Source organism: Ovis aries, chromosome 15, assembly GCF_016772045.2.
Source record: "Ovis aries strain OAR_USU_Benz2616 breed Rambouillet chromosome 15, ARS-UI_Ramb_v3.0, whole genome shotgun sequence".
Lineage (NCBI taxonomy): Eukaryota > Metazoa > Chordata > Mammalia > Artiodactyla > Bovidae > Ovis > Ovis aries.
In genome coordinates this window covers 42,817,536-42,843,118 of record NC_056068.1, presented here as the reverse complement: position 1 = coordinate 42,843,118, position 25,583 = coordinate 42,817,536, and the positions used below count along the sequence as shown (strand labels likewise).

The 25,583-nt window shown below is 40.4% G+C and overlaps 1 protein-coding gene and 1 long non-coding RNA gene across 9 annotated transcripts in view; one reads left to right on the top strand and one right to left on the bottom strand.

Moving 5' to 3' along the window:
- ZNF143 (zinc finger protein 143) overlaps positions 1–20,959 on the top strand; it is a 61,093-nt gene extending 40,134 nt beyond the window's left edge. For all 7 annotated transcript variants that reach the window (XM_012095790.5, XM_012095789.5, XM_004016165.6 and 4 more), the window contains 5 exons: positions 4,610–4,837; positions 7,885–8,033; positions 9,561–9,722; positions 18,956–19,102; positions 19,954–20,959. In XM_012095790.5, the coding sequence (XP_011951180.1) occupies positions 4,610–4,837; positions 7,885–8,033; positions 9,561–9,722; positions 18,956–19,102; positions 19,954–20,037 (770 nt within the window). In that variant the 3' untranslated portion in view covers positions 20,038–20,959. The remainder of the gene's footprint in view (positions 1–4,609; positions 4,838–7,884; positions 8,034–9,560; positions 9,723–18,955; positions 19,103–19,953) is intronic.
- Positions 1,863–25,583, bottom strand: LOC121816691 (uncharacterized). 2 transcript variants are annotated; one of them, XR_009596637.1, is made up of 4 exons: positions 25,341–25,583; positions 24,765–24,836; positions 23,766–23,831; positions 1,863–6,995 (listed from the first exon to the last, which is right to left on the bottom strand). It is a non-coding gene; the product is annotated as an uncharacterized LOC121816691 (long non-coding RNA). The 2 variants fall into 2 exon arrangements; XR_006056355.2 differs by lacking the exon at positions 1,863–6,995 and adding an exon at positions 21,037–21,658.

The following is a 25,583-nucleotide window of genomic DNA, read 5'->3' as shown; positions in this document are numbered from 1 at the left end:
GAAAACCTCAGAGGCCTGGAAAAGAAGGCTGTAGATTAGAAAAAAAATTGTCTTATGCTGATACAATCTGCATTGCTTTCTATCTATCTTTAAGATTTGTTGTTCAGTTGCTAAGTTGTGTCTGACTCTTTGCAATCCCTTGGGTTGCAGCACGCCAGGCTCCCCTGTCCTCCACTATCTCCCAGAGTTTGCTCAAATTCATGTCCATTGAGTCAGTGATACTACTGAACCATTTCATCCTCTGCCCCGCCCTTCTCCTTTTCCCTTCCGTCTTTCCCAGTATCAGTCTTTTCCAGTGAGTTGGCTCTTTGCATCACATGGCCAAATATTTTTAAGATATTTCATTTTGAACTTATAGTACATGTTTGTGGTGTAGAAAGAAAACAAAATTCCTATTCGATACTCTGATATTATTGTGTATTACACACAAACTTATACATGCTGAGTTCAGAGTGTTAATAATTACATAAATGGTGTTTTAAGTTCTTCATATTATGCAGACATTCTTGGTGGGTTAAGAGCCTTTTTGTAATATTTGGGGGAAATGGTTGGGGTTTTTAGATGGATTGGGAAAACTATTTTTCCCATCTAAAGTAATGGAATATAGACTCATTACCTGAAAGTTAGCCATTCAGAATGTTTTATGGGCAAATTAGATTACAGAGGGATGCCTGCTTCTCAAGTGCCTCAGTGGAAAAGAATCTGCCTGCAATGCAAGAGATGCTGGTTCAATCCCTGATCGGGAAGATCCACTAGAGAAAGACATGGCAACCCACTCCAGTATTCTTGCCTGGAAAATCCCATGGACAGAGGACCCTACAGTCCCATGGGGTTGCAAGAGAGTCAGACATGACACAGCAACTAAACAACCACAAAGAGGGATGCCTACATTAAGTTTGGCCACTATGATCTTTGGAATATGCAGGTAGAGTAGTGCTTTCAAATGTGGCTGTATATCAGATTGACCTTTTTAAAACAGACTGATTGCACAGATACTGTCTGCAAAGATTCTGACACAGTTTTACTGAGGTGAGGTCCAGGTATCAGTGTATATTAAAAATCCTCCCGGTCTCTTAAATGCATACATGGTTAAAAGTCACTAAAGTAAGGCTATCCAGTGGTGGTTTAGTTGCTAAGTCGTGTTTGACTCTTGCCACCCCATGGACTGTAGCCCGCAAGGCTCCTCTGTCCATAGGATTTTCCAGGCAAGAATGTTGGAGTAGGTTGCCATTTCCTTCTCCAGGGAATCTTTAAAACCCAGGGATCAAACCCGGGTCTCCAGCACTGCAGGCAAATTCTTGATCTATTGAGCTATCAGGGAAACCCCCTCAAGGATATCCAATAGGTTGTTGTAAATGTTGGCCTGACCCAGGAAGTAGGTCTGGGTTGGAAGAAAAGATTGGCTGATGACCATCAAGTAGATAATACAATAAAAGCCCACATTATGTGTAAGTGGAGCATAAGACTCAGCTGTGTAAAATGCGGTCCATTTTGGAAGGATGATCAGATGACTGACCCAGCTGAGACTGCAGCTAGCCGTTAGGAAGCTCTAAAGTACAACTCAGATCCATTTAGGTCTCCATGAAAAGATGTTCAACATCTCTGTCACCCAGGAAATGGTCAACAAAACCACAGTGAGATATCACCTCACACCTGTCAGAATGGCTGTTATCAAAAAGATAATAACAAGTGTTCATAACGATGTGAAGAAAAGGAAATCCTCTTGCACTGTTGGTAGGAATGTAAATTGGTACAGCCACTACAGAAAGCGGTTTGGAGTTTCCTCAAAAATCCAGCAATACATACCATACAATCCAGCAATTCCACTTCTGGGTATTTGAATGAAGAAAATAAGACACTAATTTAAAAAGATATATACACCCCTGTGTTTATTACAGCGTTATTTGCAATATCCAGGATATGGAAGCCATCTAAGTATCCATTGATAGGTAAATGGATAAGTGCAATACATTTACATACAAACATACAGTGGAGTATTAGCCATAAAACAGAATGAAGTCTTGCCATTTGTGACAACATGTATGGACCTAGAGGGTATTATGTGAAATGTCAGATAGAGGAAGACAAATACTGTATGATTTCACTTAAATGGAACTTTAACAAACCAAATGAATAAAGACAAACATAAAGACAGACTTATAGATAATGAAAACAAAACTGGTAGTTGCCAGAGGGCAGCGGATTGGTGGATGAATAAAATAGATGAGGGAGATTAATAGGTACAAACTTCCAATTATAAAATACACGATATGCAGCATATAGAATATAGTCAATAATATTGGAGTAACTTGGTATGTTGATAGACTTATCATGGTGATGATTTTGAAATACATAATATTGAGTAACTATGTTCTACACCTGAAACTAATATAATATTGTAAATCAGTTATACCTCAATTGTAAAAACTATAGTTTCAAGACAAAACCAAAAAAAAACAATGCCCCCCCCCCGCCCCAATGTATTTATATCTTGACTGTGGTTTGGTGCCACATGGTGGCGGTTACTGCTCAAGCCTGAATATGAGTAGGGTTGGTTCTCTGAACTGGAGTTGCCCGACATTGTCCTGCCTGGCCTTGCCTTCATCATGTCTCCTCCACAGCCATTCCCCAAAGTAAAAACTTCACCCTGTCCTGTTTTGAGAATGTGGGCTGGGCAGAGGACAAGACGCAGCCTCAAATACTTAATGTCTAAGATGTATATTACAGATTACCTTAGTGTTTTTACTATTTGTGGGTGGTTTTACCATGTTTAGAACCGTGAAAAAGATGGAGTTACCCTAGGAAGGTATAAAATGAGAACAGAGTAGGATATGCATATGTTTACACACATAAGCACATTTTAGAGACTGAGTTCACATCAGTACCTCCAATTCCAGTTCATCCCACAGAGCTCTTTCTTTCCTTCTCACATTCCATATTTGCATTTTCCTTGTTCCATAGTCAGAGCTCTGGCTTCCAACAGCATTTATACATTTATTCATTATTCAGTCTTTTATTATGTCTAAAATAGTTTCCAGGTTGTTTTGCCTTTCAAAATGTTAGTTGCTCAATGATGTTGGACTCTTTGCGACCCCATGGACTGTAGCTTGCCAGACTCCTCTGTCCATGGAATTTTCTAGACAAGAAGACTGGAGTGAGTAGCCATCCCCTTGTGCAGGAGTTCTTCCCAACCCAGGAATCAAACCCTGGTCTCCCGCATTGCAGGCAGATTCTTTATTGTCTGAGGCACCAAGGAAGCCCCGTCTTGCCCATAGTACTAGAATAAACAAGCCTACCAAGAAGAGTTAAATCTTTGTAGTTTTCCCTATTCCAGGTAGTCCAAGACTGAGACTGTCAAACAGTGTGTATATGAGTTACTGTCGCTTCTTCTCCCCCACTCTGGCCCCCATACCTCTTCTAAGTGGTTAAAAGTGTTCATTTAAACTACAGTTAGGTTAATTCGTTCCAGTTTGGTTTCCCCCACAGTGTTAGATTCCCAGGGTGTGGCACCCTCCCACTACATACAAACAGTGTCTAGACATTGTGATATTAAATAATTATTGGTAATTTTGTTCTTCATAAAAAGCATCCATCTTTTATACAGTCAGAAATACTCATGGATGAGATAGAATGTACATGGAGTTGTTTCAGAGAGGGTAAATGTGTGGCTAATAACTGAAACTGTATTGGCCATGAATTGATAGTTGAAGCTAAATGATTGGTTTATTGCACTGTTTCTCTATACTTTTGTGTATGTTTGAAATTTTCTATAATGAAAAGTTCTAAAAATATGTGCAGTGCCTGTATTATTCTCAAACTGTTTCATGGAAAAAAGAATTGCTTTGCATTGAATTGTTTTTAGTGAATATTTAATAGCTTTTGATTGGTTGCAAGAAGTCAAGTGAAGTTAATATGAAATATGTGTCCAGGCTATATCTCATACACATTTTAGAAAACGTTTGTTTTTTATCCTTATAAAACCCTTTGGGTAAGCTACATACATTATACTAAAAATTACATTTATTTTTATTATTATTTTGGGCTGTACCAAGTGGCTTGTGGGATTGACCCCAGGTCCTCTGCAGTGAAAGCCAGGGAATTCCCTACATTTATTATTTCCATTATTAATATAGTCTCACTAATATCTAGATTATCTAGTTATAAGTAACAACAACAGTTTCATCAGTGCTTTTTTTTTTTGGCTGCTCTGTGTGGCCTGTGAGATCGTAGTTCTCCAACCAAGGATCGAACCCGTGCCTCCTGCAGTATAAGTGCCGATTGCCTGGAAAGTCCTCATCAAAGCTTGTAGCTGGGCAGTAACTATCTCCATCCTTATTTTTCACATCTCTTGAAATTAAACAAAAAGTGGTATTCAAGTGTGGGGTATGACTCAGGTTGCAGACCACCTTTTGAGCCGAGTTGAAACCATAGTCAGAGAGTCTTTTCTTATGCTGTGCCTTACAGCAGGATAGAAAGGGATTTGACAGCTGTTTATTTTTGCTACTAGTGTCCTCCTTCATTCCCCGTCCGCCTCTTAGAAGGTTGGAATGATTATGCCTTCATAACTGAAAATTGATTATTTTTTTTCCCGGTGCCATTCTTTTCTTAGGGGAAAAGCCATATGTTTGTACAGTCCCTGGGTGTGACAAAAGGTTTACAGAATATTCCAGTTTGTACAAACATCATGTTGTTCACACTCACTCCAAACCATACAACTGTAATCACTGTGGGAAGACATACAAGCAGATCTCCACACTGGCCATGCACAAACGAACAGCGCACAATGACACTGAGCCCATCGAGGAGGAGCAGGAAGCCTTCTTTGAGCCTCCCCCAGGTAAGGGTTTCTTCCAGTATTTTTATGTCAGTGTTTGGGTAAGGGTTTCTTCCAGTATTTTTATGTCTGTGTTTGAGAATCAATAGTTATGAGCAGAATGTATGATTGAAAGCATTGTCTCTAACCATGAAGTTTCATTCAAATAGTCACACAAAAATACCCTTCACAACTGCAATAATTGCTATCAAAGTAAGGTACTTAATGCTCTGGGATGTATAAGAGGGGAAATTAACCTAGTCTTGAAGGTCAGAGACAACTCCCCTGAAGAAGTGATTTTTGGAGAGATCATGGGTTCACTCGCTGTACAGGCAGGGATGTACAAGCTTTGGGGGGTAGGGTGGTAAACAGGGAGCAGAGGCAGGAGAATGTTCCAAATGGAGGGACTGGAACATGCAAAAAGCCCTGAGGTTGGAGAGAGCCAAGTAAATTGGAGAGACTGAAAGAAGCCTGGCCAGCATGGCATTTCTGCCTGGGAGGGTGGTGTGAGATGAGGCTGCACAGCAGGGCAGGGGCAGCTAGACTGTTTGGGTGTATTACAATGTTGGTCTTAATCAAGAGTGGTGAAGCATTCTCAAATAACTCTTAGTTGATTCATGTCTGTTTAGTAGTGTTGTGGGAGACAAAAACATTCATTTCAGTAAGGATAAACTCGAGAAAAATAGAATTAGATTCTGTGATTTCAGTTAAATAACACAGCGTAGTTAAATAGGTAAAATGAAATAGGTTTTTCTGAAACAGAACAAAACATATATATTGTCCTGTTTCATTGAGTAGTTCCTAAATGAAGTAAGTTTGAAAATTAAAACATTCTTACCTAATCTTACAACTGATATTAAAGGATTGAAAAACATGTAGGTAGGAAAATAGATGGAGAATAAGGAAAAGAACAGATCATCCACTATCTACTCAAAATAATTCCCTGTAATTCTAATTTATCTTTTCAGATATTAGTCGTGTGATAGTAAGAAAATATGGAGAAGGAAATGGCAACCCACTCCAGTATTCTTGCCTGGAGAATCCTGTGGACAGAGGAGCCTGGTAGGCTGCTGTCCATAGGATTGCACAGAGTCGGACACGACTGAAGCGACTTTGCATGCATGCATGCATTGGAGAAGGAAATGGCAACCCACTCCCATATTCTTGCCTGGAGAGTCCCAGGGACAGAGGAGCCTGGTGGGCTGCTATCTATGGGGTTGCACAGAGTCGGACACAACTAAAGCAACATAGCAGCAGCAATAAGAAAATAACATTTCCTTCACTTTTTAAGAAATATTTTGTCCATATCACAAGGTTTGCAGGATCTTAGTTCCCTGACCAGGGGTTGAACCCAGGCTCCATCAGTGAAAGCACCAAGCGCTAGCCACTAGACCACCAGGAACTTCTCAACAATTCCTTTACTCTCAAATGCTATGCTGTTTTCTAGCCAAAGCACTGTAAGTGTGCTTGGTTAGATGTTAACAATTGCTGCTAAATCCTTGCAATTATAAAGTAGACTTTAATGATATCAAACTTGGGTTTAAGACTGTTCCCTTTTTAATCTTCCTCAGTCTCTTCCTTAAATGTTAACATTTCAGATTGTCAGAATTTCTTGTGTTCTAGAAGATAACCTATGATATACATTTTATTAAAAACCTTAAGGTTGTTTTTCCAAGAATAAGAATGGGTTTGTGTCCCTTTTCTCCCATATGATCCCCTACGTTTTGAACCCCATTGGAGTAATGGTATAATAATAAGTATAATAAATGGCCGTGCATGCATGCTAAGTCATATCAGTCGTGTCTAACTCTTTGTGACCCTATGGACTGTAGCCTGCAGGAAACCTCTGTCCATGGGATTCTCCAGGCAGGAATACTGGAGTGGGTTGCCATGCCCTTCCCAGGGATTGAACCCGCATCTCTTAGTCTTCTGCACTAGCAGGCAGGTTCTTTACCACTGGCGCCACCTCAGAAGCTCATCTGCCTGTGTCTTGTGTGTGTGCTCAGTTGTGTCCCACTCTTTGCGACCCTTTGGACTGTAGACCACTGGGCTCCTCTGTCCATGGGATTTTGCAGGCAAGAATACTGGAGTGAGTTGCCATTTCCTCCTCCAGGGGATCTTCTTGACGCAGAGATCAAATCCACATCTGCACTGGCAGGTGGATTCTTTACCACTGAACCACCTTGGAAGCCATGGAACAGAACAAGAAGAAATGAAATAATGAGTGTCACAGGGATTACACCATGATGACCATAGCTGTCTGAGTGCAGGCATCAACCATAACTTTGAGAAGTACTCTTAAATTAGCATAGAAAGTCCTTTGAATTAAAAAAGAAAATTACCCTTTCTCTGGCCTCATGAGATGTGGAAAGCAGTAGAAGAGAGGGATAAGGAATCTTACTGGTTGCCAAGTATGGCAGTAATGGATGGTTGAAATTGCTGTTTACTTGCTGATTTTTTGTGAAATAAAAAAGTGGGTGGGAGTTCCTGTTCAGTCACTTATGAAATTATTAACCTTACCCCAGATAATACCGTCTTTACACAGTGATGTCATTGTGTACTGATGACTCAGTCACTCGTTAAAGAGTAAGTAACTTAGTGTTAGTACATTGTGTTTACACACCATTCTGGTTTTGGGGTTAATATTTATGAAGACTGTCTTATCATTTTTAACAGCTTCTTAAGTGACTGCGAGACCTTAGCACGTATTTGCATGTTGGAAGGGTCGCTTGCTGGTTAGTCTCCCTGCGCAGTTCCTCCACTCCTCACCCCAGCACACACGCACAGTGCTAGATAACCATGCCAGCTAACAGAGTAAGCAAGGCCTCTGAAAATTTGAACAGGTACTCTCTGTGTGGGAAAGTTTAGTTCAGTCTGCTTGGATTTGGTTTGGCTTTGCAAAAGAGCAGGTGGGAGAGATCAGCAGGAGGTGTTAGAAATCATTTTCATGATTTAGAATTCAGTACATATGCCCTTTCATTTTTGTCAGCTTCTCCATAATATTTAAAATATTCTGTTTTCTAAACAGCTTGGTAGGTTGATCAAATAAATGATTCATTTGTTTTAAACAGGTCAAGGTGAAGATGTTCTTAAAGGGTCCCAGATCACATATGTTACAGGTGTAGAAGGGGATGATGTTGTATCTACCCAAGTAGCCACAGTAACCCAGTCTGGATTGAGTCAGCAGGTTACACTCATATCCCAGGACGGGACTCAACATGTAAGTACCCACCAAAAGCCAGCCACATTAAATAATATTTCTCTGAGCCTGGGCTCGAAAGGCAGGTTGGATCCCAGTTGAAGAAAGCCTTGAACTGGGGCACAAAGTTTGGAGTTTAGCTTGTGGGCAGTGCTAGATCTCCTGAAGAAAGAGACTTTCTTGCTGAAAGAGACCACATGCAAGGAGGTCCATAAAGAGAGAAGGTTTGTCACTCTAGAATTCAGGTGGTGGTATGGGTATCTTTCAAAGGTAAGGTGATGGAGGTCAGGAACACAGTGAGAAGTAATGGGTCCACCTGAAACTTGGAAGGGATAGATTGGGTGGCGAATTAGATCCAGGAGATAAGACTGAGAAATCAGCAGAAGTTTGGCTGAGGTGATGAGAACATCGTTAAAAGATCCGGGCAAGTCAGTGATGGGGAAACCTGTAAAATTCCCAGGGTGTGACTTTCTCCCTACTTGGAATCATGGGAGTTCACTTAACTAGCTTCAGAATTAATAGGAAGCTGTCTTGATTTCCCCAGGAAAAGCAATGTAAGAGTTGCTGTTCGACAGTCAAACTTGTCATTGTTTTCTAGATGCCACTATCCTAATTCAGACTTGATTTCATTTTTAAGCCCTCGCTAAGGTTGTCTTAATACCCGTGGAAATAGATGCATGGGGTTCTTTATCCTCCAATACTGCCTCTTCCATGGAGAACTGTCTTTTTACCCATCTCTTTTAGAACTTTACCTCCCATGATTAATCTGCCCTTTGAATAGATAGCTCTTAATGTGCCAGTGTTAGCTTGAAGCAGAATATATTCAGGATAGAAACATACAGAGCACTTGGACCATCCCATTCATCCCTCTCCTCCTCACTTTTGACATCACTGATTCCACACAGTACTCTTTGTCCACTGATTGCCACATAAGATTAAACAAATTTACTAACAGTTTTATTCTGGACAGATAGGATGTCACTGGGGATTTGAGCAGGGAGCATAATGAAATTTGTTTGTTTTTTAGCAAGGTGACAAGGTAGAGGATGATTAAGGAGGGGTTAAATATCTAGAAAGAAGTTGTATTATTGGCAAAAATTGGATGAAAGAAAAATAGAAATCTAAATTGGCAGTAGAGATGGAGAGGAAGAAAACATATTTAAGAAACACTCAGTTTTTCTGATGATCTCTCTCTAAAAAGAGTTTATTCCATTGTAAAATGGTTATTTGCTCCCAGAGTAGACTTACACAAGACTTGCATGTGTGCCTGCTCAGTCATGTCTGACTCTTTGCAACCCATGGACTGCAGCCTGCCAGGCTCCTCTGTCCATGGAATTTTCGAGGCAAGAATGCTGGAGTGGGTTGCCATTTCCTCCTTCAGAGGATCTTCCTGACCCAGGGATCAACCCTGCATCTCCTGCTGTGGCAGGCGGATTCTTAACCGCCGAGCCACCTGGGAAGCCATAGGAGGCTTAGGCCCAGTCCTTAATAAAATTGACCAGATAAAGCAGGAAACATTGCCTGATTGTAAAATGCATTGTGTTGCAGGTCAACATATCTCAAGCCGACATGCAGGCCATTGGCAACACCATTACAATGGTAACACAGGACGGAACGCCCATCACAGTACCTGCTCATGATGCAGTCATTTCCTCAGCAGGAACACATTCTGTTGCTATGGTTACTGCCGAGGGTACAGAAGGGCAGCAGGTAACTGCTTTTTTCTTTTATATCAATTGGTACAAATATCAGTATCAAAATTGTTAGTCATAGATGTACAGTGTGGTATCATGCATGCTAAATCACTTCAGTTGTGGGTGCCTCTTTGCAACATTGTTGACTGTAACCCACCAAGCTCCTCTGTCCATGAGATTCTCCAGGTAAGAGTACTGCAGTGGGTTGCCATGCCCCCCTCCAGGGCTCAAACCCATGTCTCTTACGTGTTCCACGTTGGCAGACGGTTCTTTACCACTTGCGCTCCCTGGGAAGTCCAGCGGTTAAGTACATAAACCTCAGATTGAATCTCAGTTTTAAAGCTTCTTAGCTACACAGCCCTCTGAGTCTGTTTTTTTCATGTGCAAAATAGGATTGATTTTTGCATATACCCCATAACAGCCCCTGGGATCACAAGAGTTAGATACAGCTGAGCGACTGAGCACACGCGCACACAGTCATCTCCCCCCACCCTTTATACGGCAGTAAACACTATACTGTTTTTCACCTCCTTGTTTGTTTTTTTTAATCTTAATAATACATCTAGGACATCTTTCTGTTTCTTTATATAGAGAATTTTCCTATCTTTTTTTTTTTTGGTAATTCTGGTGGCACCACATGGTTTGCAGGATCTTTGTTCCCAACTGGGGATTAAACCTGGGTGCCGGAAGTGAAAGTGAAGAGTCCTAACCACTGGATTGCCAGGGAATTCTCTCTCATTCTTTTTCTAAGCTATATCATATTTCACTGTATGGACATGCCATAATTTACTTAAAGTCTTTTACTGTTTGAGACAACACATAATCTTGTGCACATGGGATTTTTTATGTGTGTGACTATATCTGCTACTAGGTAAATCCCTAGAGTGAAACTGCTGGCTGAAAGACATACACATTTGTAACTGTGATAAGCATTGCCGAACTTCCTTTCTAGGGTTATACACATCTACATTCTTATCCGTAGCCTTTGAGAGTGCCTCCTCCCCTTTTGATGGTAGCACAGTGGTACCAAATCTTATGTATCTCTTTGTACTTTGATTTTTCATTTATCTTGAATGATTTTGGTTAATACATTTAGAAACTGTTCTTATAGGGTCTTCCCTGGTGGTCCAGTGGCTAGTACTCTGTGCTCCCAATGCAGAGGGCCCCTGGTTGAGGAACTAGATCCCACATGCTGAAACTTAAAGATTCGGAATGCCATAACTGAGAGGAAAAAAAAAAAAAAAGATCCTGCATGCTGCAACTAAGACCCAGCACAGCTAAATAAATCAATAAATAAAGTTGAAGACACGACAGCAACACAATACACATAAAAATTGTTGCTGTGCTGTGCTGAAGACAATGCTAAGTTTCACTTCAGCTACTGTACCCTGTTCAGTGAAAGGGTCTGTCAAAATTCATAGCTATTATTCTTCCTAAATTCATTTATAGATTCAGTATTATCACAATCAAAATTTCAGAAGGCATTTTTTAAGATATACATAACCCAATTCCAATAATTTATATGAAAATGCAAAGGACCTAAAAAGAACATGCAAAGTCCTGAAAAAAAGAACAAAGTTGAAAGTCTTCTGCACCTTGAAATATAGGAATCAGAATCAAAAAGCTTCTAGAAGAAAAGTGAATGTTTTTGTAACCTTAGGATAAAAATTTCATAGACAGGATACAAAATGCACTAACAATAAAATTTTTTCTTTTTGGATAAATTGGACTTCTTCAAAACTTCTTTTGCTTACCAAAGACAATGATAGACAGGGTGCCTGATGAACTATGGACGGAGGTTCGTGACATTGTACAGGAGACAGGAATCAAGACCATCCCCAAGAAAAAAAAATGCAAAAAAGCAAAATGGCGGTCTGAGGAGGCCTTACAAATATCTGTGAAAATAAGAGAAGCAAAAAGCAAAGGAGAAAAGGAAAGATATACCCATTTGAATGCAGAGTTCCAAAAAATAGCAAGGAGAGAGATGAAAGCCTTCCTCAGTGATCAGTGCAAAGAAATACAGGAAAACAATAGAATGGGAAAGACTGGAGAGCTCTTCAAGAAAATTAAGAGATACCAGGGAAATATTTCATGGAAAGATGGGCTCAATAAAGGACAGAAATGGTATGGACCTAACAGAAGCAGAAGATTTTAAGAGATGGCAAGAATACATCGCACTGTACAAAAAAGATCTTCACAACCCACCTAGAGCCAGACATCCTGGAATGTGAAGTCAAGTGGGCCTTAGGAAGCATCACTATGAACAAAGCTAGTGGAGGTGATAGAATTCCAGTTGAGCTATTTCAAATCCTAAAAGATGATGCTATGAAAGTGCTGTACTCAATATGCCAGCACATTTGGAAAACTCAGCAATGGCCACAGGACCTGAAAATGTCAGTTTTCATTCCAGTCCCAAAGAAAGGCAATGCCAAAGAAATGCTCAAACTGCCTCACAATTGCGCTTATCTCACACGCTAGTAAAGTAATGCTCAAAATTCTCCAAGCCAGGCTTCAGCAATACATCAACCATGATCTTCCAAATGTTCAAGCTGATTTTAGAAAAGGCAGAGGAACCAGAGATCAAATTGCCAACATCGGCTGGATCATGGAAAAAGCAAGAGAGTTCCAGAAGAACATCTATTTCTGCTTTATTGACTATGCCAAAGCCTTTGACCATGTGGAACGCAATAAACTGTGGAAAATTCTGAAAGAGATGGAAATACCAGACCACTTGACCTGCATCTTGAGAAACCTGTATGCGGGTCAGGAAGCAACAGTTAGAACTGGACATGGAACAACAGACTTGTTCCAAATAGGAAAAGGAGTTACGTCAAGGCTGTATATTGTCACCCTGCTTATTTAACTTATATGCAGAGTATATCATAAGAAATGCTGGGCTGGAAGAAGCACAAGCTGGAATCAAGATTGCCAAGAGAAATATCAATAACCTCAGATATGTAGATGACACCACCCTTATGGCAGAAAATGAAGAGGAACTAGAAAGCCTCTTGATGAAAGTGAAAGAGGAGAGTGAAAAAGTTGGCTTAAAGCTCAACATTCAGAAAACAAAGATCATGGCATCTGGTCCCATCACTTCATGGGAAATAGATGGGGAAACAGTAGAAACAGTGGCTGACTTTATTTTGGGGGGCTCCAAAATCACTGCAGATGGTGATTGCAGCCATGAAATTAAAAGACACTCCTTGGAAGGAAAGTTATAACCAACCTAGACAGCATATTAAAAAGCACAGACGTTACTTTGCCAACAAAGGTCCATCTAGTCAAGGCTGTGGTTTTTCCTGTGGTCATGTATGGATGTGAGAGTTGGACTGTGAAGAAAGCTGAGCGCCGAAGAATTGATGCTTTTGAACTGTGGTGTTGGAGAAGACTCTTAAGAGTCCCTTGGACTGCAAGGAGATCCAACCAGTTCATTCTAAAGGAGATCAGTCCTGGGTGTTCATTGAAAGGACTGATGTTGAAGCTGAAACTCGAATACTTTGGCCACCTCATGTGAAGAGTTGACGCATTGGAAAAGACTCTGATGCTGGGAGCGATTGAGGGCAGGAGGAGAAGGGATCAACAAAGGATGAGATGGCTGGATGGCATCACCGACTCGTTGGACATGAGTTTGAGTAAACTCCGGGACTTGGTGATGAACAGGGAGGCCTGGCGTGCTGCGATTCATGGGGTCGCAAAGAGTTGGACACAACTGAGCGACTGAACTGAACTGAAGAACTATTTTAACCTTCTTCTAAAAGGAATATTGCCAAATTCCTTTCTGGAGATTTTTAATAATTATGCCATGGATCTAATAGTATTCTTATTTCACTGTACTCTTGGTAGCACTGAGGATTTTGTTTTTTACATTTACATTATTCACAAGCAAAAGTTATACTTTAACTTGTCTGTTACTGAGGTTGAACATGTTTTTCCTATTAGCCTGCAATTGTTTTTTTCTTCATTGAGGTAAAATTTATATACAATGAAATGCATAGATTTTTTTTTTTTCCCCCACATCATGTGGTTTGCAGGATCTTAGTTCCCCAACCAAGGATCACACCTGGGCTCCTGGCAGTAGAAGCACAGAATCCTAATCACTGGACCACCACCTGCACAGATCTTAAGTTTACAGTTTAGTGAGTTGTTAAACATACACACCCATCTCATCCCAAACAAGGCTTAGAACGTTTCTATCACCCCAGAAAGTTCTCTTGGGACCCCATCCAGTCAGTCTCCATCTAGTTGTTCTGATTGTATTATCTTGTCTCTTCTTGAATTTTGCATAGTAATGCCAGAGTATGAACTCTCTTGTTGTGTTTTTTTGTTTAACATAACATTTTGGAGATTTATCCATGTTACTGTTTATAACATGAGTTCCTTCATTTTTATTGCTAAGCAGTATTCTGTGGTTAGGAGTGTATCACAATTTATTGATAGATTCTCCCCTTGATGAACAAATATTTGAGATGCTTCCAGTTTTTTTTTTTTTTTCTATTATGAATTAAGATGGTGGTAAAAATTCTAGTACAAGTATATTTGTAGACATATATTCTCATTCTCTGATTAATAACCTGTTAGTGGAATTTCTGAGTCATAGGGTAGAGGTATATTTAACTTTATATGAAAGTGTCAAGCAGTTCTTCAAAGTGGTTTGACCCCACTCACACTCCCACTCACAGTAGTTCTGTTTGTTTCATATCCTCAGCATTTTGAGTTGTTGCTGTTTAAAAGTTTAGCCATTCTAGTGGATGTGAAATATCATTGTGGTTTTAATGTGCACATAGGTTGTTTAATTTCTTGAAAAAAAAATGTTAGTTGCTCAGTCGTGTTTGACTCGGCGACTCTAGACTGTAGCCTGCCGGGCTCCTCTGTCCATGGATTCTCCAGCCAAGGATACTGGAGTAGGTAGCCATTTCCTTCTCCAGGGGATCTTCCTGACCCAGGGATCGAACCTGGGTCTTCCACATTGTGGGTAGGTAGATTCTTTACCATCTGAGCCACCAGGAAAGCCCTGATAATTTCTTAATATCTGATACTTTTCTCAATACCTGTTTTTCTTGATTTTTAAGTCTGTTATGGTTAGAGAACCATATTATTTTGAGACTTGTTTTTCCTTTGTCTTTCATTGATTTCCTGTTGTATTTCATATGTATTTAAAAAGAATGTGTGTTCTGCACTTGTTGGTATAGCACATTACACTTTAAGTTAAGGTGGTTACACTTTAAGTGTTGTTCAAATATTCTGTAACCTTATTAATCTTTTATATATTTGTTCTATCAGTTACTAAGAAAAAGTAATTGATATCTTCAACTAGGATTGTGGATTTGTCTCCCTTTTAGTTGTTTCTTTTTTTACTTCTAGGTTTTTGAAATGCTGTTATCAGGTGTGTACATATTTCATTTTAATTCCTCAAGTGACTTCATAATTATACACTTCTCTGTTACTTTTTTGAGGTTGCCCAGGGATTAAAATGTGCATCCTTAAGTTATTGCGGTCTACTTAGACTTAAGATTGTTACTACTTTACATAAAACCTTGAAACAGTGTATTTTCATTTATGCCCCTACTTTTGTGCTGCTATGATTTATTTTATATTTACAGATATTAAAACCCCCGCAGTGCAATATTATTTTTTAGCATAAGCAGTTCATCTTTTAAGTAAGTTACAAGATGATGGGAAACATAGTATTTTATACTTATCTGCTGGTTTATAATTTCCAGTGCCTCTTATGCCTTTCTGTAGAGTGGAGTGTCTATATGACATCCATTTGGCCTGAAGGATATATTTTGGTTTTTAAGTTAGTTAACTCATTTTGGCTGTGTCAGGTCTTCGTTGTGGCACACGGGATCTTCCCTCGCAGGGCATGGTTGTGGTGCAGGTTCCAGAGTGAGCAGGCCTCAGGAGGTGCAGCATGTGGGCTCAGTGACTGTGGTACTCGGGCTTAGTTGCTCTGCAACATGTGGGATCTTAGTTCCCCAACCAGAGACCAGACCTGTGTCCCCTGCTTTGCAAGGCAGATTCTTTATCACTGGGCCACCAGGAAAGTCCCCTGAAGGATATACTTTAGCATTGTTTGTAGTGCAGATCTACAGTGACAAATTCTCTGGTTTTGCTTATTTGAAAACATGTTATGTCGCCTTTCTGTTTGAAACATAATTTTGTCTTGAAGGATATTTTTTGCTAGATATAGAATTGGTGGTTTTTTTTTTTTCTTTCTGCACTTTAAATTGTCTCTGTCCTTCATTGTTTCTGATGAGAAATCAGCCATCTTCATATTATTGTTCCCCTGTATATGATACACCAGTTTTTCCTCTGGCTATTTTGTAGACTCTTTATATTTGCTTTTTAGCAGTGTAATTATGGTGTGGTCTTCTTTGTATTTATCTCATAGGTTTCTTATATGTAATTATAAGACAACATATATGATATTATGAAACATTATATAGTAATGTTTTTTGTAGGGGAGGGTGTTTGTGTTTTTATCAAATTTAGGAAAAGTTAGGCCATTTTTTCATCAAAAGTTTTTATTCTGCCTCATTGTTGCTCTTTTACTTCTGGGTCTCTAAAGTATATGTATATTAACTTGGTGTTTTCCCACAAGTTTCTGGGGGTGCATTCTTTTTTTTCTTAGTTCTTCAGATAGATAATTCTTATTGCTCTGTCTTTGAGTTCACTGACCTTTTCTTTTGACATCACCTATTTTACCCATCTTTTATTAGGCCCATTTTGATAATTTTAGACATTGTCATTTTTGGCTGTAGAATTTAATTTTTTATAGTTTTCATTTATTTACTGAGATTTCCCCTTGTGTGAATTCCATAAGCCTTTTAACATATAATAACTGTCTTAAAGTCCTAGTTTGCTAACCACAATATATTGGTTATCTCAAGGTCTGTTTCTGTTAACTTCATATTCTCTTGACTCTGGGTTACATTTTCCTCTTCTCGTGTGTTGTAATTTTTTATTGTATTCTGGATATTGTGGATGATGCAGTATGGGGGTTTTTAATTTGGTTATCTTCCTCTGAAGAATATTAATTTTATCAAGTAGTTAAGTTACTTATGGAGGCTGGGTTTTGTACTTTGTTAAGATAGGTTTGTTTTGGTTTTGCCATTTGGTTTCAGGGTGAATCTTTAGTCCTGGGACATGGTCTTTACTCCTAAAATGTAACTCTTAAGGTTTCAGTGGAAGGCCTAAGGTATTTTCCAAGCCCTTCTAAACTTGGTGGGGTTGAAATTCTAAATTCTGTCTGCCCTGTGGTGAGTATCACTGAATCCTCTTCTCAGCTTTTTAGCCTTCTAGCTGCTGCTTTGTTCCAGATTTATTGACACCTCCCCAACACATTTGCAATTCTGAGGTCTTAAAGAATTGAGAGGAACTTATATACAGGTTTGGGGGGTCCCCCTCCCTCTGATTTTCTCCTTTCTAGGATATCCCTTTCAAAATGTAGCCATTCTGGCAGCCCTGGACTTCATTATCTGATACCATAAGTTGCCTTATGCTGCAGATTGGTGACTGCCCTCAAGTGGAAAAGCTGTTGAAACCAATGTGACCCAGTGTGGTTCCCTTCTATTGAGAATCCCCTCTATTCCTGCCTGCTTTTCACCATTCATCAGTGCCTTCAGATGGTTGCTTTTTCATATTTTTTTGACACTTTATGATTGTTACCTGCAGGAAAGGTTAGTCTAATATAAGCTACTCCCCTATCGTTGGACTAAAATCTGTTGCTGGACTATGGACCAATATTGGGATTGATCCAAGCTAAATATCTATTAGCACTAAAATCTAGCATTCTTACTGGATTAATGGCCAAGTAAAATGCATTTAAGCATTTAATAGTAATTTCAGTTTTTAGCCTATTCTTTCTCTAAGTTTGGCTGAACAGAATTCTTAAATATCATATGACATGTAGTTGATGCTATTTTCTATGTTGTTATCTACATAGAAAAAGCTGCATTCGTAGTTTAAGAGCCACAAAAGCACTTTTAACCACTCTGACTAGGTGCTTCAGGAACAGGTTGGAAAGATTCCGTGGGATCTAAAAGAGGAAGTGACTGTGACAGAATGTGTTGCTGGGAATTAATTCCCTGGTAACCCAGTGGTTAGGATTCCATGCTTTTACTACAGGGGTCATGGGTTCAGTCCTTGGTTGGAAAACTAAGATCCCTCATGCCATGTAGTAATGTTCCTGGTACTTTGTTTCCCAGTTAATGGAAATCTTTTTTTTCTTTTTTTTTTTTTGGCCATGCTGTGCAGCTTGCTGGGATCTTAGTTCAATTCCCTGACCAGGGCTAGAACCCAGACTCATGGCAGTGAAAGAGCTGAGTCCTAACCACTGGATCACCAGGGAATTCCCTGTGGAAATATAATTTTGTTTTTAATTTTAAAATATTTTTATTATTTAAAATTATTTTATTTTTAATTTTTTTGTTTAATTTTAAGCATTTAATGGAAATCTAATTTTTTAAAACCTTTTATTTTGTATTGGGGAATGGCTGATTAACAAATGGTGTTGTGATAGTTTCAGGTGAACAGCGAAGGGACTCAGCCATACCTATACATGTATCCATTCTCCCCCAAACTCCCCTCCCATCCAGGCTGCCACATAACATTGAGCAGAGTTCCCTGTGTTATATGGTAGGTCCTTTTTGGTTAATGGAAATCTAATTTTTAGTGCAACAGATAAACAGGAGAAAATAGTGTATCTATCACTGATCCAAACTCGGGAATAAATAAACATTTGATATATAAATTAATCCATGTGTGTAACTTCCCAGGCAGCTGCTTAGGAATATTAGAATCTAGGCACAGTCACATCTCTTCTGTTTCATGAAATCTGACACAGCGAATCCACTTTCTCAGTGTCCTCTATCCTGTTTTGCTATCTGCTTGCTTCATAACTTTAGATAAGTCCCTTCTTTCTGAGTGTCAACTTCCTCAAAAAAGAGGAGTCCATGGGAATTCCCTGGCAGTCCAGTAGTTAGGACTCTGTTCTCACTGTTGAGGTCCCGGGTTCACTCCCTCGTAGGGGAACTGAAATCCCACAGTCTGGGAAGTGCAGTCAAAACAAAAAAGGAAAAAAAGAGGAGTTCAGAATAGACAATATGTAAGGTCTTTTCCAGCTTTCAGCTTCTACAAGTCTATGGTCAGAAGGGAGGATTTCCTTTTGAATTTGAAGACAGTCCCTTGCATTAAATGGATTTTAACCTATTTAAATCATAGTTTTAATTCTTCTGTGTATTTTTTAAGGTTGCAATTGTGGCTCAGGACTTGGCAGCATTCCACACTGCATCATCAGAAATGGGGCACCAACAGCATAGCCATCACTTAGTAACCACAGAAACCAGACCTTTGACCTTAGTGGCAACATCCAACGGCACCCAGATTGCAGTCCAGGTGAGTACAGTGGCAGCTGTCCTCTGTCGACAGCAGTGCTGTTCAGCCCTCAGCCTTGTCGCCGTACTCTGATACATAACATTCTCAGAGGCAGGGCACAGAATAATACGTAGTGCTTAGCTCCTTTAAGGAAATTGCTATGTTTGAAATAAACTCAGAGACTAAAACTTTGCTACTATCTTTGTGTGTTATAAGGGAATTTATAACAAGAAGTATAAATCTCCTGGTATATACATCCCTGTGTGTACCTGACCAGCCATCTTTACTGTCAGAATAAAAGTTTAATTAGGCAGGATTCTATAAAGCATTTAAAAGTTATTCCTTGGAAATGAACCGCCTGTAAACGTAGACTCCCAAGTTAGTCCTCAAAAAAGTCCCTGCACAACAGCTGTTTGTTATGGTGGGGAATGTCAGAAGACTATGAAGAATACATTCTCTGGGAAGTCACTGCATTCAGAGAATCTAGAATATGAGGTGTAGATTACTTTTCCTTGGGAAGTTTGTTTTGTTTTAACATATTTACTTGGAAAGGGTTAGAATGCACTCAGGAAAATGCCAGCTGTTCGTTTTAATTTAGTTTATGGGCATGAAGCTAAAGGCTCATGAAGCTCTCTATCTCCAACAGAAAAGATAAGCATCTTTTTGTTCCTTGCATGTGTGAAGATTTATCAAAATCCTATATAAAGAAACTGCATTATTCTCCCCAGCAGGAATTTTTGTGTGTTTTGTGGATGAGCTTTAGTGCTTTAACAAGCCCAGGTGTTAGAATTATAGAGAGAAATTTTACTTCTGGCATATTATATTTCTTTGGCATTATCTTGACTATGGCTTTGTGTATGTTCCTGTTGCAGCTTGGAGAACAGCCATCTCTGGAAGAAGCCATCAGAATAGCATCCAGAATCCAGCAAGGAGAAACGCCAGGGTTGGATGATTAACCCTCAGAACAATGGAGCAATAAAGCCAGAGAAGCCTTTCATCTTCAGGCAGCAGAGATCCATGAAGCCCGGGCCCAGGAAAACTAGAAATTTTCCATTCCCGAAACACTGTACACATTTTTATGCAAGAGTGGAGAACATTTTATTCTTGACACTTTTGTGTATATAACCCTTGGAATAGATTTCCCAAACTGATGTATTGTGTACAAGGAAGTATGAAATTAGGGCAATACAGTAATTTTTTATGTTACTCTTTTATCAGATTGCAAACTCCTAGAGTCTACATGCAAGACCAGTGAAGTCTTACGGAGTCTTATGATGGATTTTTAACTTACTATGAAAAAAATAAATAAAGGCTGTATTGAAAATGTCAAAGGTTCTATACGTCAAACAATCATAATTCCAAAAGCCATCATGGATAATAAAGGATGTAAAGCCTTCAGATATTTCCCTCAGCTAGTAGCGTGTCTGCAGTTTTTGTTCTACTGTATACTTGTCCATTTTTATTTGTATTAAATATCTCACGGTTTGAAGACTATTCATTAAGTTTTCCACCCCTGTTAAATACCAGCTCTGCAAGCTGAAGTGCTAATTATATTAGCATTACATTGGATTATGTATAAAATTACAAAGTTTGGTTATTTAAAATTAAAAAGTTAAATCCAGTACTTTGGTTTTGTTAAAGATGATTTCCTGAGTCTTCAGTTTTTTGTTACTGTTTCTTAAAAATAATGAACTATCAAAGCTTGACCACAGGCTGGAGCCCGGGATGATAGTGCTGTAATTGGAAATGGCTTTATTCTGAAAATTAGGTTAGTGGGTTGGTGTAAATTATTTATTTTTGCTTATGTACTTTTGTTTTAAAGCTTATTTACCCTAAAGTTTATTATTAATTTTGAATACAGCAATTTTTAAAATGTTACCTTTATATTTGTTTCATTAAATTGGTATGGGGTGGGGGGAAGAGTTGTAGAAAACAGCACTAATGTAATAGGTTAAAATACAATATATATAGAGAGAGTATATTATGTATCAAGCACAATAAGTACTTTTCCATACATATTCATCTGCTCATAACAGGATTTTGTGAGATATATGAGATTTAATACCTTTGTACATGAGAAAACTGAAGGTTCAAAGAAGTTGTGTCTGCCCAGGACTGTGGTGAGGCAAGGCAAAGACTTGAGAAGCCAGACTGACTCCCACGTCCAGGGTGTTTTTTTTCACCATACCACAGCCGCCTCCTCAGATGATAACTTGTGGCAGAGATTATGTATCTGAGCTTTGGTGATTTCTTTTTTTAAAATTTCTGGTGGCATGCCTAATCTCAGTTCCCTAAACAGGGATCGAACCCATGCCCGCTGCAGTAGAAGAGCAGAGTCTTAACCACTGGACCTTCAGGGAAGTCCCAAGCTTTGGTGGGGATTTATGATTGCCCAGTGACCTGATAAGTACCTGAAAACCCATCTCTAATGTTAGAGATTCAGTGTAGGGGCCACAGAGTTCCAAAAAAGGTGGGGGGGAGGGTGTGTGAGGGTTGTCCTGTAAGAATCACTTCTCTGCTGTTTTCACCATGCTTTGTTGGCCAGAGAGCTGAAGCAGGGCTGTTTCTCATTTCAAGCTTTACAGTAAAAAGGAAAAAATGTTGTGCTGTGTTATTTAATATAAATGTTATCTTTGATCAGGTTCTTTGAAGTCTTGCTAAGAAGAGTCATGACTTAGTCATTTGAAATGGAAAACCCGGCAGGGTTGGGCACGGCTGATTGGCTGCTTCCCTTCAAAGCTCTTCAAAGATATATAACATTAGAAAGGTCTTAGTCACCCACAGTCTCAGTCTCCATTCTTGACAGAGACATTTAAATACACACACAACTCCCAGCTGAGGCTCAGAAAGGGGTCAGCATGGGGCAGGGGCCGGGGTAGGGGTGGGATAGAGGAAGAACTGGATCTTGAACTGTGCTCCCGCCTTCCACTCCTCCTCTGGGGACTGGCTGCCAACCCAGAGCTGCTCTGCTGAGCCCAACTGGGTCCACTGTGAACCAATACCCAAGCCTCCTTAGGCTTTGCCTTTCACCTGCCTTTGTTTAGAATCGGTGTTCATCCCTACCCCCAGCTCCTCTGCCTGGATTGGACAGAGCTGAGCTGGATGCTGCTGGTGGGCCTGATTGTCCCTCAGCTCAAAAGAAAATGCTTTCCTAATAGCACCAAAGAAGAGGGCGGGAGGTGTTGCTGGTTTGTCCCGTGACTTCCTGGGAAGGGAACTCAGGAGCATAGATAGTGTATTTCCCCAAGGGAAGACTCCAGCTGATGCACTGACAGTTGTGAGTAAAGCTGGTGTGGGGTTTCTTCTTAGCCTGCGAAAGTTGAAGAGTCTCCCCAAGATACTTGAAACTAGAGTACATCTGTTTTTTTCTTCCCCAGCTGCTCCAGGAGTCTTGCAGAATCTTACCGGGTATTGAACCCAGGGCCATGGCATTGAAAGCACCAAGTCCTACCCACTGGACCGCCAGGGAACTCCCCCAGGGTAATCTTAGCAGATGTAGCTGGTTGGAGCATAACACTGCAATATGATCCAGACGATGCTCAAGGCAAGCCTTTCAGTCCAAGAAACCCCGCCTCCCCCTACCCCCCCACTCTATCCCAGACACAATTTGAAGCCACTACAAAGAGAAAGTACATTGGCTACAGTCTGCACTCCAATTTAGGAAATAGAAGGATTTGGCTTCCTTAATCCTCTACAGGCGGCAGCTACCCAGAGGGCCACTCTTCCCCCTGTGCCCCAACACTGCACCCCCAGGTCATTAGGGACAAACTAATGGCCAGTCTCATGTCCTGCCCATCTGTATGGCAGCCCTGGGACTAGGGAACTTGGGAAACCATGCAGTCAGGGCTGACATGGGCTGGATTCTTTTTTTTTTTTTTTTTTTTCATGGGCTGGATTCTATGTCTCATCCTGAGGATTTTACATCCCAGTGTTTCCTGGCTCGGACAAGTTGTAGACCAGTCGAGCAACAGTGGGTGGGGAGTGGGAGGATGAAAGGAAAGGGGCGGAGCTGAAGTCTGTTGTCAGAAAGAAAGGAAAGGGAACAGGAGGGACAGGAGGCAAGGCTGCCTCAGCCCCTCCACTGTAAGCACTTCTAAACTTAACTAGGTTTAAGCTAAGTGTAAACTTCCTTCAGGGATGAGGGGGTCTTTCAAAGAATACTCCAGCCAAACACTCTTTGGCCTGAGGAACAGGGTGTGAGACTAGTACCGTTGAGGGCCCTGCATTTGGGGCTGAATGCACTGTGGTTGCAGTCTTAAAATTCTTAGTCATTTTATCTTTGATTTTGTGTCAAGGGAAGTCTCATGGAACCAACAACGGAGCAGGCAGGCACGGTAGTGGAGGGAGCGGGGGTCCTTGGAGCCTGACCTTACATAGTCACATTCCCTACGGAGGCCATGGATGGGTTCTCACTGCCACTCCTCTGCCTGGCAGGGTCTGATGCCAGTGCAGGAAGGTGGGTGTTGGGGGCATGGTGGTGGCCATCCCCACCTACTGAGCTCATCCCAGCTGTGAGTTCTAATGATGCTTGGCACTAGCCTATGTGCTGTGGGCTGGGGTGACAGGCCTGTGGGAAGGGGAAGCTGGCAGCTTTTAGGCCAAAGAGACCACCCCCTCAGGCACCCATGAGGTCCTATGCCCTGGAGGGCTCTCTCTCCAAGTTCTGTGCCATGGGGATCCTCACCTCCTCCTCCTCCTTTTCCAGACCTTGGCTCTTGTTTTCCTCTTCTAGCCAGCTCAAGGTAACCTCCTGGAATTACAAAAAGTTCAAGTTGTAGAATTTCAGCGATTCCAAATACAAGCTAAATACTTTTAGACATTTTCATTTAAAATTGGTATTGCATAAAATGAAAATGAAGAGTAAAATTGATGCTAAAAATTTAAGTCTTTAATTTTTCTTTACTTAGTATGACCCGACTCTTTGCGACCCCGTGGACTGTAGCCCACCAGGCTCCTCTGTCCATGGGGTTCTCCAGGCAAGAATACTGGAGTGGGTTGCCATTTCCTTCTCCAACTTAGGATGACATTAAGCAGCAAATAAAAAACACCATGACAAGCCATAAGAGAGTCTGTGAAAGAAGGAAAAAGTTTATATATTTCTTATGCATATGTGGGTGAGAGGTGGAGGCTGAAATATACATAATAGAAAATTTACCATTTTAAAAAATTTTGAGTGTGCAGTTCATTAAGTACCTTCACTCTGTTGTGTACACATCACCACTATCTGCAAAACCTTCTCATCTTCCAAAACTGAAATTATATCCATTAAAAACTCCGCCTCTCCACTCCCTCCAGCCCCCTGGCAACCACCATTCTTTCTCTTTCTATGACTCTAACTACACTTGGTACTTCACAGAAATGGAATCACACGCTATTCGTCCTTCTGTGTCTGGCTTTATGTATACCTTTGACAGCCCTTTTTCTCCTGCTTTTTTACCAAGAGTCCCCATTATTTTCTTTTTCTTTCTACACTAAGCCCCACAGATTATGTAGCCTGCACTGCCTAGGAAAGCTCTTCAGTTCTCTTTATGCTGTCACTCAGGAGATGTGACTCGTGTTTGGGGAATATATTATATGCTTCTACTTTTTAGGTTATGGGCTCCCACAGGGTAACTGGGAATTTCTACTTCCGCAGAATTCTAGACATCCTGCAAAGCAGGTCACCTCTAGCTTCTAAATTCACCTGCTATGAGAGACACAAAGAGTCCTCAATCCTTCATGCATGCAGAAATTTCATGCCGCTTCCAGAACTTGGCTAAAATTGAAAGACAGAAGGCAAGTCTTGTGAGAATAAAGCATACTCAAAAATCAGGATAATTGCATGAATAGTTAAGATGAAAATTAGCTGGCAAAAGCTTTTTCTTTTCACTTTTCTGCTTTTGAATAACAGAGAATAGGATTCTTGCTCTAATGTTAATCCCAAATTTCTCCTAGATTGCTTCATTTCTGCAGTTTCCCTGGACACACAGGAGGCATCCAAAAAGAGGACAGAGCACCTTCACTAATCTGTCCAGAAGGCCATCTGCATAAGACAGGATGTGGAAACACAGCTCTAATCTGAGTTGCAGACTCAGTCCCAGAGCCCTCTAGATAAATTCTGCAATTTCTAAGAAAAAAGGTAAAATCTCTGCTGCCACAAGGGAGTTTTCTTATCTTTTAAAATAGGGAACTTTTGCTCCAAGCAAGTGATAGCACTTTTGTGCTGATGAAGACCCTGGGAGGGCAGTAGGTCCCAGATGGGAGCAGCTCTTATACTCACCAGACCTTTTACCCAGACAGAACTCATTAGCTAAGCGGTTTCCCCACTGCCTTAGAGCTTCTCTAACTAGTAAAGTAATGCTCAAAATTCTCCAAGCCAGGCTTCAGCAATACGTGAATCATGAACTTCCAGATGTTCAAGCTGGTTTTAGAAAAGGCAGAGGAACCAGAGATCAAATTGTCAACATTCGCTGGATCATGGAAAAAGCAAGAGAGTTCCAGAAAAACATCTATTTCTGCTTTA